This window comes from Antennarius striatus, chromosome 17 (genome assembly GCF_040054535.1).
Source record: "Antennarius striatus isolate MH-2024 chromosome 17, ASM4005453v1, whole genome shotgun sequence".
NCBI lineage: Eukaryota > Metazoa > Chordata > Actinopteri > Lophiiformes > Antennariidae > Antennarius > Antennarius striatus.
The window spans coordinates 10242005-10255176 of record NC_090792.1 but is presented as its reverse complement, the minus strand read 5'-3'; the positions used below and the strand labels follow the sequence as shown (position 1 = coordinate 10255176).

General features: G+C 42.7%; 1 protein-coding gene across 3 annotated transcripts in view; it reads left to right on the top strand.

The window, feature by feature from the left end:
• Nucleotides 1–13172, top strand: part of LOC137611150 (G patch domain-containing protein 2-like) — a 28910-nt gene that overhangs the window by 13110 nt on the left and 2628 nt on the right. For 2 of the 3 annotated variants that reach the window (XM_068339197.1, XM_068339198.1), the window contains one exon: nucleotides 4772–4918. In XM_068339197.1, the coding sequence (XP_068195298.1) occupies nucleotides 4772–4918 (147 nt within the window). The remainder of the gene's footprint in view (nucleotides 1–4771; nucleotides 4919–13172) is intronic. The other variant, XM_068339200.1, reaches the window with a different exon arrangement.

Genomic DNA, 13172 nt, shown 5'->3' with positions numbered 1-13172 from the left:
AACTTAAATTTTTTTACCAACAAGGGTTCCCCCCCCCTCAAACCCCCACCAGCACCCTGAATACTGCATTATCGGGAGCCCAGATAATGAACCCTTCAGTGAACCTCCTGTCGTACAGCGGCAATATGTGGTTAGCTTTCCAGAGAATTGCTATGACATCACAGACATTAATGCTTTCTCAAATATTTTTTGTTTCTGAAGGGGTCATTAAAAAAGTTTGTGAGGCCCCGGGCTTGATTAAGCAGCATGTGAGAGTTATTGTTGAGCACATCTAGCGATCTGATATTAGCATGACTGTTAATAAAGTTTTATGAATCCACTAATATGACAAAAATGTTAAATACCTGGTGATGTAACAGCAAAGGAAAAGAAGTAGTTAAATGCGGTGCACTCTATTTAAGCTAAAGGAGAGATGTGGGGTTCACCCTGTGGGCGGCGGCGCCGATCAGCCGCCGCTGCGTCTGTTTGCAGCAGTGGAGATGCCTTTTTTCATTAGAGCCGTGACTCGGGGCCTCGTGTCTTCACCGGATTGAAATCCGAATTGGTTTGCCCACCTTTTCTTCTGGGTCCCGTCTCCCTGCTCCACTCTTGCAGCTGCTGTTTGTCATTTAAATAACAAATGCGGGTGACTCCCTGATTTAGTGAGGGGTGCAGGCCTCTGATGTATATTAATATTGCCACACAGTGAACTGTACCAGGGCCCATCATTCATTTGGATAAAAGAGGTGGAATTCAAAAACAGCCAATGCTTTGCTTGGATACAGATTGCATCCATTTATTGCACTGAGTGATGGAACGGCCGGCGACTCTGTCCTTCACCTCCCTGGCGCTCTCCGACTTCCCATAAAAGTAAAAAAAGGATTCACCCATGGCCCTTTAGGACCCCTCGTATTCAACATGCAGAACGAAGTGCGTCCCCCAGTGTCCGGCAAGTTAAAGGGTTGTTAACAAGTGTAAGAGGACATAAATACATGTGGGAAAAATCTTCCCACAAGCATGGCAACTTATTTCTTTCTTTTCCCCATGAGCAGTATCGATTATCGGCAGCAGTCGTTAAAAACAGGCAGACGTGTGTTATTGTGTGTATTTAGAGAGTCACTTCAAGATTATGTTTTTCCTCAATTGCTGAGAAGGAGAGGCCCTGATTGGCACCCCCACCCCCCTTTAGTCCTACTCAGTGTGTTTTCCTGCTCTTGAGTCTAGTGCCCCCTGTCCACCATGATTTATCATGCATCCCATGTCGCCCAATGTCAGTTTCTGCTGCTACAACTGCTCTGTATAAATCTTTACCTTGGCAGCCTGCTGCACCGTGTCTCCCCTCAGTAATCTCACCACCGCCGGGGGATGCACATTCCCTCTGACAAGCTTTCACACTCTCTGTGTACAAATCTTGGTTTTGTTGCTACTGTGGCACAAACATGTACAGGTCTAAAATCAAATTCAATGACTCGTTGAGTGGTGATATTGTTTGGTAACATCTTATTTTCATGGATATATGTTGTTTATTGCGTTTAGCAGGAAGAATGGTGCAGCTCTCAGTGAACATGACAGCAGAGTGTTTGTTTGAAATAGTCAGAGGAAGTGGATTGTTGTATGTGTTAGCGTCTGATTTGAAACGCCGTAATCAGGAGTGAAAATGGTGTGTGGCTGGAGGTGTCTTCCTGTGCTCCGTTGGGAATTACTGAGGCGGTACCCAGCTGTTGCTTTGTCTTCTTTCTTTACCCTTTTAACACTTCTACGGCAGTGCTGAAGCTGGTGGTGAGAAAAAAAACCCACCAACAACTTATCAAGCCAGGTATCTCTTTGGATTAGATGACCACTCCATTTCTCAGCCTTAAATTGGCCATTTTCTACTTTTCACACTAGCCAACAATCCAACTCAATCCAAAAGGTCCTCACTCGATCTGCAGCTTTGTTATATGTTGTTGGGTGTTATTAAAAGTAAAGATTGAACTTGTCACTTTTACGTCCTTGTTTGAGGTTTTTTTTTTTTTTTGTCATCTCCTCTGAGTGAATTAGAAACGTATCATGTTGCCCAAGGATTGAGGATGAAAAAGAAAATCCATTCTGCACAAAGAGTCAGTCGTGAGGCGAAAATTCATCAGTAAGCATAAAGATCCTGATGGATTTTAATAGCCTTAACTGGGCTCAAACACCGACTAATTAATTATCGCAATTTTCCTCCTCCCCTGCTGCCTCCCATAATGCCCTTTGTCTTTATCTCTATGAAGCGATGCTGTTAATAAACCGTGACTTGAAATTATTCTCATTTCTAGCAGCGTTAGAGTAACCAAGTAGGGCTGAAGTCGGTTTGATGGACCTGGTCGGACGGCGAGCGCCTTATCTCTTCACGTGGGAGCGTTCCACCAGCGGGTCCTCACGTAGAGGCCAGCCTCAGTCAGCCCTGTCCGCTCCGCTCTCCCTTCTCCGTCTTCATGCGTCTCCTTGCCCGAGCAAGACGGCCGCGTGACAGATCACCTGTGCCGCGCGCCCGCCGTGTTCCTGCCCGGCGGTCCAGCCCCCTCTCATTAATGCCCAGGCTGGTGCGAGGGCCGTATGGCAGCACAAGACAAATAACACTACCACTCAGCCATCACTTCTGCTGACAGAAATGCAGCCCACCGCACTATTTCGCCCTCTTCGGCTCCACTCTGCACCCTGCTCTCGTCCTTCAAACCCCCCACCCCCCCCAATCTCCTCTGTCTCCACCTGCACCAGCCGACACCCCTCCACCAAACTTTGATGGTGGTTTTTGCTGTTGCTGGAGGCTGAGCTTCACTTCTGCCCACACAGGTTGACATAGCGTGTCATAACGTGACATAATGGTAACCATTCTAATTGTTTTGTGTTTTAGCAGCTCAGACTGTCAGGAGATTCTTGACTCGTCTGTGTGGAAGGAGGTCTTCTCACCGGGGGGTCTGATTTGAATGTCCAAATTGTGCTGTGTGTGTGTGTGTGTGTGTGTGTGTGTGTGTGTGTGTGTGTGTGTGTGTGTGTGTGTGTGTGTGTGTGTGAGCGAGAGAAGGAGAGCAGGCAGGAGAGAGAAACACAAAGGCTAATCATTAAAGAGCCATTCAGCCCTGTTCATTTGAGTGTAGGAATCAGCAGGCCCATTACTGTCAATGTGTAATTAGCTGATTAATAAACAGGGGGAAGGGGAGTGCTGCAGGAAGGCCTGTAATGATTGTTTTTAGAGAGCATCACATGAGAGCATATTAAGATGGTAAGATGGTTCCATTTAGCCTCCATTATCAGACACAATAAATGCATGTATAGTGATTCTCCCATTGACAGAAACTCTGTCCTTTGTAATGTTTTTATCGACCCTTATGTAAAACCAGTTTAGTCCACGTGTATCCCTTTAATAAATATTTGTGTGTAAATGGTAAATGTTATTTACATGCAACCTTGCATATATACAAGTAGACACTTCCCCTATAAATTCATAGTTTGAAAATAATTATTTGTGTTGCAGGACCTTCTTTTTCCTATTCTCAGGTTTGTCTTGTGAGCGACCCTTTGACTCCATCCTAATGTATCTCGACCTGTTTAAACAGTCAAAATCCACCTAAAAATTGATGTCTTTGTATTAAACTTTATTGCTTTTATTTCATTAATGCACACATGCCACATGGGAAACATGGTTTTATTTTAGTTGTTATATTTATGTAAAGTCAGGTGTTGTATTTGTAATGGAGCTTTTGTAAACTCTGCTACATGTTTCTGAAATATTTAAAATGGTTATAACAAATATCTTTTCTGTTGATCAGCTTCAAAACAACTTGCTGGTGTTCTAACCTTGATGTAGGACACAGGGTTGGGTCTGATATACCCTGTGTATGACTCACAAACAAAATGTTCCTGGCAATTTATGCGTATCTGTCAAATGTGAAAAGTCCTTAATTTTGATTCAGACCTTTGACTATGTTTAACCTGAGTGTTTGGGTTGAACCTCAGCAACGGTTAGTCATCGTTCCCTCAAGAAATATTAATCAATTATCTTGCCTGGCGGATCAGTTTGGGGAAGAAGTCATCTGGAAAGAGGCACAAGCAGATATAATGGGAATGAGCAAAAGCACATGCCAGTGAACGCTGTAATGCCTAATCCTCTGAGACAGCCCAGAGCCACAATGTCACTTCTAGTTCCCGTGTCCTCTGTTCTGGGACTGCTTTGCAAATGTCTTGTGTGACCGCCGCTAACTTTTTTTTAGTCCAGATCAGGAAAGATTTATTTATTGAGTATGTTAGGAGTGCAATTGTTTTAGAGTTCCTTTGTCTTCTGCAAAAATTGGCCGTGGTTCTCTTTCAGATATTTCCCTTCACTCCAAGAGACAGAAAACTTTAAAGGAGAGTGAGATCAGGAGAAAAACGGGATGTTAAAAAAAGGAATGTGAACGTGTGATGAAGGGAGTTAAAAACATGCAGCTTTTTACACAGCATAACTTGAGGGGGAGTTGAACCATAGAAGCAGCACAGATTGGCCTTTTAATAACTATGTCCACAAGTCATATGGGGCCAAATTGGATTTGGTTCACTTGACCAAAACCTCATTAATATTTAAACTATTAGAAGAGGATTGCTTCAAAGTTTAATTTTAATACGTCTAAAACAGAGAGTGATCTGGGAGCCTTAAACTAAATTTAATTTTTATCCGAGAGGCTGTCCAGACAGTCAAGTAAATTTGTGATTTATGTGAGTGTCTCTTTCTGTTTGTTCCCAGTGTTGTGTTACAGTACATACAGAATATGATATGTACTTTCTTTTTTCTCAGCAGCTAACAACCCCTTTCAGAAGGACCACCAGAGAGAGGCACAGGAAGCCCGTAACACCACAACCCTAGAGGCTCTGGGACTGAGTGCACAAGGTTCACACTCCTCTCCTTCTGCTGAGACGGAGAGTTTATCTTTCTTCCATGGGGGTCAGTGAGCAGAGGCGGCAAGAAAAGATTGATAAAAGATAGTTGGTACTAATTACAAACGCATATAAATGTATTAAATCAGAATATCAATACTGGTTTTGACAAACGAAAAAAACCACAACAGGTAATGTGTCATTTGGATATACAAAAAATAAAATCAATACGAACTGATGTTATCACATTTGAGGCAGTTAGTAGTGTCAGTATGGACTAAATCCCGCACTGAAAAGATGGACTCTGCTAATTTCCCACATTGTTGATTTGAAGTGGCCAATCAAGGTCTTGGGGGAAGGGGACTGCAAATTAAGTGGTGCATGCTGGGTAGTGTCTGTCAGTCAAATGACCACTGGATAAAAGAAAGTAAGGCCAATTAAAATGCATCTGGATGATCACCATTAGGCCGTGATGCATGACACATGTTGTTATTTAATCACGGTGATGAATAGAAGTAAGGTGAATAAATTTTGAAAAATTCAAACTTAAAAAGTAAACCGTGCAAAATGCGTAACGCAGTGCCAATACAGCAGCATGACAGTACCTTGCCAGTATCAACAACATGAAGAGTGTCCCCCTCAGCGCCCAACGCTGCAGTGCTTCCATTACAGTCAGACTTTTTTTTAAAGGACAACTAATAACAAACTTTTTTTTTACACTTTTTTTTATTTCAACTGTTTTATTTCACCAGCAGAAAAGCTCAGTGTTAACAATGCAATTTACACAAATGTATTTTAAATATTTAAAATATACAAATACAAGCTCTTAAAGTATTTTATTATAAATGACATCTTTGTTTTTTATACCCCCCACAAGAAAAAAAACAAACTACAAAAGTGATAAACTATTCACAAGTATTTTAAACATACTTAAAGAAAATTCCATGTGAGTACCTCTGAGCCGGGCCGGACGAGCTCACCTTAACCTTGAGCAGGGTGTCAAGACATATGTTTAAAAAAAAGTATTGTGCCATTGAAAATAAAAGCTAAAACTTACTGTTCAAACACAGAAATGGAAGAAGAAGCACATTTTTACCTCTCAAGTGAATATATAAGAAGTGCTCAATCCAGTTTTTTTCTGGTTAAACATTTAGCATTAAGAATGTTAATGCAATCAAGCCTTGTTAAGCCTTCTGCTGTCTCCTTGAGGTGGAGAGGAGTTTCAAGAGGCTCCCCTTTTGACTCAAGACTTGATGGCTCCTCCTGTTTCCACACACAGTCTACAGGCCACCTGTTACCATACAATCCAGCAATCATGTCCACTCTAGCAGCACAGCCTTTGTCAGCAGGAACAGTGTGAGGACAGTCAGCTGAGGCAGGGTGGCTGCGGGGGGAGTCGGCTCTACTTTGTGGAGTTGGCAGCGATAGCACGCAGCTATCTGTGCGACAGGAGAGCATCAGAATGTTTAGTTACCGCATACTGCTGTGGGATTCACAGACACGACCGCCAGGAAAGAGCCAAACAGAGCTCTGGCCTCCTCTTAGCCTGGATTTGAAAAGCTTCAGTTTGTACAAAGGTGCTCATTAGCACAACACAGATGGAGTGTAGTGGCAGTCCTCGGAGGGCTGCTTCTGTTCTCACCAGCTTACCTTCCATATTCAAATGTCCCCAAATGTATTTAAGTTCAAGGCCAGCTGGAAATCTGTTTGAAGCAGCAGTCTTTTTTTTTTTACAGCAGTGGTGGATTGGTTGGTTTTGGGGTGTGAGTATGGTGGATGAGAGAAAGCAGGAAGGAGACGGAGGAGCTGGAGAGAGGAGAGCTGCACACTGTCTCTTCACCTACCCTTTGGGTATACATTTCCCCGACTCTGTTGGTATCAGATGCATTAAAAGATCAATGGCAGCTCACAGTGAGATCAAATGCAACAATTCTGGCCGAGCTGGTAAACAAGCAGTATTTTCAGAACAGTGCATCGTAATAACGGAGGGAAATTAAGTGCATGCTGCTTACTGTTAGTCATATATACCATCAGTGATGAGAGATTACGTTCTTGTGTATAATCTCTGATCGAGATTCAAAAAATGTATATAGAATTTTTTTTTGTTGCATGCAGAAGTTTCATATCTTCACATTCTCTTTCTAACGAAAGGCACACTTTCAACAATTATGTCTTTAGATCAATAAATTGAATATCATTAGCTATCTACGGGATTTTCAGACACTTGAAAACCTTATTTAAGAGAAGAGTCGCATTTAGTAGAATGAGATTTGCCAATTAATGTGAGTTATAGGTCTGCAATAATCCTTGCGAGAAGGCTTTATGTGATCATGTTGGCCAGGGATGACATTTATAAATGCTGTGTGTGCACACTGGTCTGAATGGATGCCTCACACGAGACATCCTGCCACACGAATCAGTCAAAGTGTTGAGACAGAGAACACCCCTACCCCTCTCCACTCCCACTCCCACTTCCACTGTGTCTGTTGCTGCAGCTTGACCAGGGAGTTCAACAGCTCCGTGGGCTCTCCCCACACCAGGAATACCTGATTTGATAAATACAACGGTAGCTTCTTTGGGATGTGTGCCCCTGATCACACTGACAAGTACTGACTGTAGTGTTTTAAGGAGAGCTCCTCCCGGTACGGTATCCATCAGTCCATCAGGGATGGAGGACATCAGTTCAGACAGGAGGGGGGATACTGCACCGAACTCTGGTAATTAGCAGCCACCATTATGACGCCTCAGCCAGACTGTATGCCCTAAAATGATTTTCCAATGGCCAGGAAGTGGAAGAATGGCTTCCGTGCAACCAGTCAATTGCCCTGTTACAGTTAAGGAATCCAGCAGGCTTGTCCCACTCATATTTCATCCCAGGTAAAGATTACCTGTCAGACCCATGGGAGATGTATTGATCTGTTTTCCTTTTTCTCCCAGCAATCACCTGGCAAAGGCACCTAGGAGGCGAGTGAATGAGTGATGCCTGGTCTGTCTGCTCCAGTGTAGTGGCTCCCAGTGTCCACTGATGGGTGGAGAGGTGATGAGGATGATAATGCAGTCATAAACTCTGTTTGAACCTCCTCAGTATGCATGCAGGGCGGCCCCTTTGGTCCGGGGTCACAGGTCAATGGCAAATTAGGGTTTTTCTGGTGCCTCCTTTCTTGTCGGTGGTGTTTGTTCTTGCAGTGCAAACCTGTAGTAATGACAGAAACACATGCAAAGGAGGCGCTCTGGTTCCTGCTGACAAGTGCATGTTAACGTACTTTGAGATTCAAAAGTGAGCTGGTTTGATCCGACCACCCCACCTTCACAAATTCAAACCGTCGTTGGTCAGGGCTCGTTCTGCGTCTGTTCTCCAGAAACAAAGATCAATATATTCCACATTATCTTGTATTTTTGTGGCAGCTAAGTTTTTTTAAATATATATTTGCCTTGTTCAATGGAATGTCCGACTTGATGTGATCCATTAAGGAATGCATTTGATGTGATTGCACTGCTTCAATTGTGTAGTATTTATATGTAATGGATGATCTAGATTCATTAATTGAGGATTTAGATCTGAGAACATTAAATACGTAAAGTCAATTTCAAGATAGTAGGGTAGATATGTCTCTAATTTTTTTTTTTTTTACCGTTGTATTTTTTAATGTCAATTACAAGGATTTAAATCCATAAATATATGTATCTTTGATAACAGGGCTCATGGGCAGCTAATCACATTTGATAAATAGTACAAATACCATCTTATCTCATCCGCTGTTATCTTTATGTTTAATAGCAGTGGGGGCATGCCTAATTGCTTTGCAAATTATCTAAAGAGGATTATTGCTCTGTTAGACAGTGGCGTGGTGTCACCAGATGTTAAGAGAGACATAATGGTGAAACTCTGTCAGACCTGCGGTGCAACGTTTATGTACCATTTCTGTGTTCTATGGTCGTCGCCTGAGCATATAACAAAATCACATCATTCTAAGCTGTTGTGGATAAGATGCTGTTTTTAGAAGTTGTTGCTGTGTTTTATATAATTTGTGTATTTTCAATTATATAATTTGGTTCTTTTTTAAAGGATGTGTAGTGTCTTGCTTTCATGTCATGGATCCTCTATTCGTGTCATGAATATTTATATAAAAATTGCAGTATGCATTTATTTTAAACCGTGAATTTATGTGCAATAAATGAGTGATAATGATGCAAACACTGACGCATGTGCATAATTTTTTATTTATTTATTATGACTTACTTACATTCAAGGACAGGAAAAACAGAGATGGAGATGGATGAGACAAAAGTTCCCAGCTGGCATCAAACTATGAATAAGACATTTATATTAATACCTAAACATCATTTTTAGAGTCACACCATTGCAAACTTCAGTTATATGTTAGTGTGCTGGCACAATTTATCACCATATATGTAGAAACAAGACTGATTGGAGCCTAACTGGTTACTTTACGTAGTCTAGACCAGACTGTCTGCTTCTTGATGAACCATATCTAACCCAGAATCAGGAACAACTCATACGCCTGATGTACCTCACAAATAGTCAGAGTCAGAGGCCACTGCCAACCATAATAGGTATGTCCATGTCAAAATAGTAAAAAATTGTCAGAGGGATGATGGACTCCACGTCTGGAAACCTTACACCTGACAGGATGCTATGGCTGGGCCCCACTGGAGACTGATGTCACAGTTCTGAACTGGAGAGCGATCAGCCCCAAACCAAACCCTGCATCTATTCTCATAAGTGTACGAAAAGTTTGTTCAACTGTCACCACCTGGAATTTGTTAATTAACAGTAAAGTATCAAAGGCATAACCCACGAGAATGGAAATGTCATGCAGCCAAATTTATTCGGACGAGAACCTCAAATATATTCCAAAATTTTAGAGCAATCCATCCTTTAGTTCCATCCTTTAGTTCCAACAGACGTAGACACATTTCAATTGAAATTACAAATGTAAAACTTTGTGGTGCCAGAGAGTAATTCAGAAATTGAGAAGACGTGCTGACTGACCGGCCAAAAAAAAAAAATATCGAATGACATAACCATAGAGCTGGGGGGACACAAGTCCTGCTAGATTTGGCAGTGGTCTTGCTGAATACAAATATTTGTGAGAGTGACTGCAGTGAATCGGACCGAGAAAATACTCTGCAGCTAGAGATAATCAGTAGATCCCCCACTGTTAATCTTGAGGCTGAATGCTGAAAACGCTGCTAGTCACTTCGCCATGTCTTGAGAGTCTGAGCAATTCTCTCCGCTCACCAGTGGTCCACAGTTACAAATCACATCATCAACTGTCTGAGCACAGCCACCTCTTCTCCGGCAGATTGATGGTGAAATGGAGGAAAAATCAATGGCTTCCTCTCCAGAAACAGCCAGCTCTGTAATGTTTGGGAGTTTGATGTTACCCTCTCTTACTTTCACTCCACTATGGGAAATTGAAAGGTGAGTTTGAACAAGCTGACAGACGTGAACAGACTGGGAGTCTGTAAAGTCAATTTAATGGACAATTTCAATCTGCTGTTTTACTTGTGAGTTTATCAGTTCTGCCTTAAAATAAAAAAAACTCTTTTAAATTGCAGGACAAGATCCAGATTTGGTTTCTGCTAAATGATAGTTAGCTGTCAAACTGCATTGTGAGTTCCTGTGTAGGTGACCCTGTGAGAAACAGCAGCAAGTTTCTCTGGAGTCACCCCCCCAAAGCTTCCCCTCCATCACTTCATCCTTATCAACGCTGTGACACACCGCAACTAGGAAGCAAGGGCTCCATTCACCGCCTGCTTTGAAATGAGCAAGATCGCGCTTTTTCACTCCCGACACATATCCCCCCCCCCACCTAATGGGAAATTCAAATATCACATATCAGTTGAATGCAATATTCACTTAGCGAGAGATAACACTCTACATGATGTGTCTCATGTATCCGGTTCAGAATAGGCACGGCTCAGTCTCTGACACCAGATCTGACTGTGAAATTCGGTGTATAAATTCTGTCTGAGGCTGGAGGACAGCCTGTTCATTCATTGTGCTTTATTGGCGTGCTGTGTTGATCCTCTTGTGTATTTGAAGGAGAGCAGATTCTAGGGCATCTGTGCTTGTCCTGCCGCTCCTCCCCGTGTCTACACCGGCACCATCCCTTTTCATTTCTGCTGGCACTCTAATCAGCACGTTACGAGCTTCAGCGGGTGAAGTACGCAGAAAGTTGTGTTTCCTGACAGCCAATAAAAACTGTATAATCTCCCTGATTCAAGTGGTCCATTTTAAAAAAAACACTAACTAGTGCTATCAGTCAGACCTCCCCCTTTCTTTTTTTTTCTTTAATGGCCTTTTTTATTTAATATATTGCCCAAGAAAAATGAGAGACTCCCGCTACGCTGTGTAGATATTTTGTTGCTGATGATGCGAAATGAATTTCCATCACAGCTTTGTTTCCAGCACATGAGTGGATAATCTTTTACAGCGCAGGAAGGGAGGGCACCACTCCCATCAATTTCCAGGGCTTATAGTCATTGCATGCTTGCTTTACCTGCCCAAAAAAGCAAGATGAAAAGCGGCATTTTCAGGGTCAGGAGCAACTAGGGGAGGTGGTCACACCCGAGGAGCGCCTATGGTGCAGCAACCGCTCTAACCATGTTTAACCTGCAGAGCAGCGTTAAACTTCTGTTCTATTATTCCTGTCATTGTGATTATGCCAGTTTTCTAACAAGGCAGTCACATCTGAGAGAGCATCATTGCTTTCCTCCTCATAGCTCCGTGAAGTTTTGTTTGCAGCGAAGGGCCTCAGCTTCTCCTTCTGTCAGTGCCGTGTTCCTGCTCCAAACGTTTTCCCGATTGATCTTTCTTAGTATTGTGCATCAAAGCAAAAGTCTTTAGTTTTTGTGGCATCCTGCCCAAGCTCCTTGAGAGGGACCCCTGGTGGCACCATGCTGATGTAGTAGCTGCCAGGTATGCAGTTTACTGCTCTCTGCACCCCACTACCCTGGCAATTGCCTGCTGCTCAGCTCCTCCCGTGGAGACAATGCCGCACTGATTGACAATAATGGGAAGTGGCAGAATCGATGGGAGACAAGAGAGGAGTGTGTGTGAAATTCTCCAGGAGCTTCACAGACCAGGGGCTCCGCCACCACTCACCTGTCATCCTGACAGCACCAGGATTAAGCCCTGTGACAGCAGCAGCCTGAAGAGAAAGATCCTGTGGTTGCCTGAATTGGTGTCTCCCCTGCGCTACATATGCATGTCTTGTCTTTGGCTGGACCTGAGCGTGACAGCTTCCATTGTTTTTGTTTTTTTTACCAAAGCAGCACGAAAAGGTGGATAATATCTGATATACTCTTAAAACAAATCATGCTTACAAAAATTTATAGATGATAAAATTAAGCAACACAACAGCACACAGGATGTCAGGCTGTAGAATAACCTGACAGGGGAGGATGGCATGATCTCTAATGAGCCATTCAAGAGAGTGCTTTCAGAAAGTATTTCGTTTCAAGGATTAAAATAGTAGTTCACCTTGTGTTTGGACATGAGGTGTGTGTGTGTGTGTGTGTGTGTCCCGTAGCGGCGGGTGGAAGCCACGTGCCGTGACAGATGGGGCACTCCATTCTCTAATTGATCAGCAAAAGATGCACATAAAGAAGACGTTAAAGCAAAATGAAGTCATAACAGCGGATTGAGACATTTATTAAGTCAGACCAAAGGCCCTCAGAAACGTTGAGATTGTTTATTGATTTTTGTGTTTTAGCTGGCTGCACAGGAGTAATCACTTGTGCTTCTGCAACAGAGACGCTGTCATTTGAGTGCAGCCAAATGTTCAGGTGGAGGCGCTAACTTCCTCCTAAAGGAGGCCAGTTTTAAGGTTGGTCGACGGCGGCAGAGTGACGACTGCTGCTGTTTATTGTTTGCGCAATAGTCATGACCGAAAATGTCCTCAGTCTGTCAGACAACAATGATAGGTATTTTAAGTATGCTGTCTGGCATTTTCTGTGCGCAAGATATAGTAATATAAGGAAATGAACAGGGAGATGCTTCAGATAAGTGTTGTTGTTTTTGTTGATACAAACTGGTTAGGTAGCTCTTACTACTACTCCTGGCCGAGGTGAGGACAGCGTCTTTTTCGGGGAAGTCTCTTTGCTGATCATGTTCGCTTCCTCAACCTGTGATATGTCAAATTTAGTGAGAGATTAATTTACTATTAATTTATTTATATACATTCACTTCATTCAATTTCTTTATTTACATACACATTGTATTTAGTACTTCAGAACTCAGGATGCCTCTTGGATTAGAGGTGATGTCAAACCCTAAACAGAATCTAGTCATA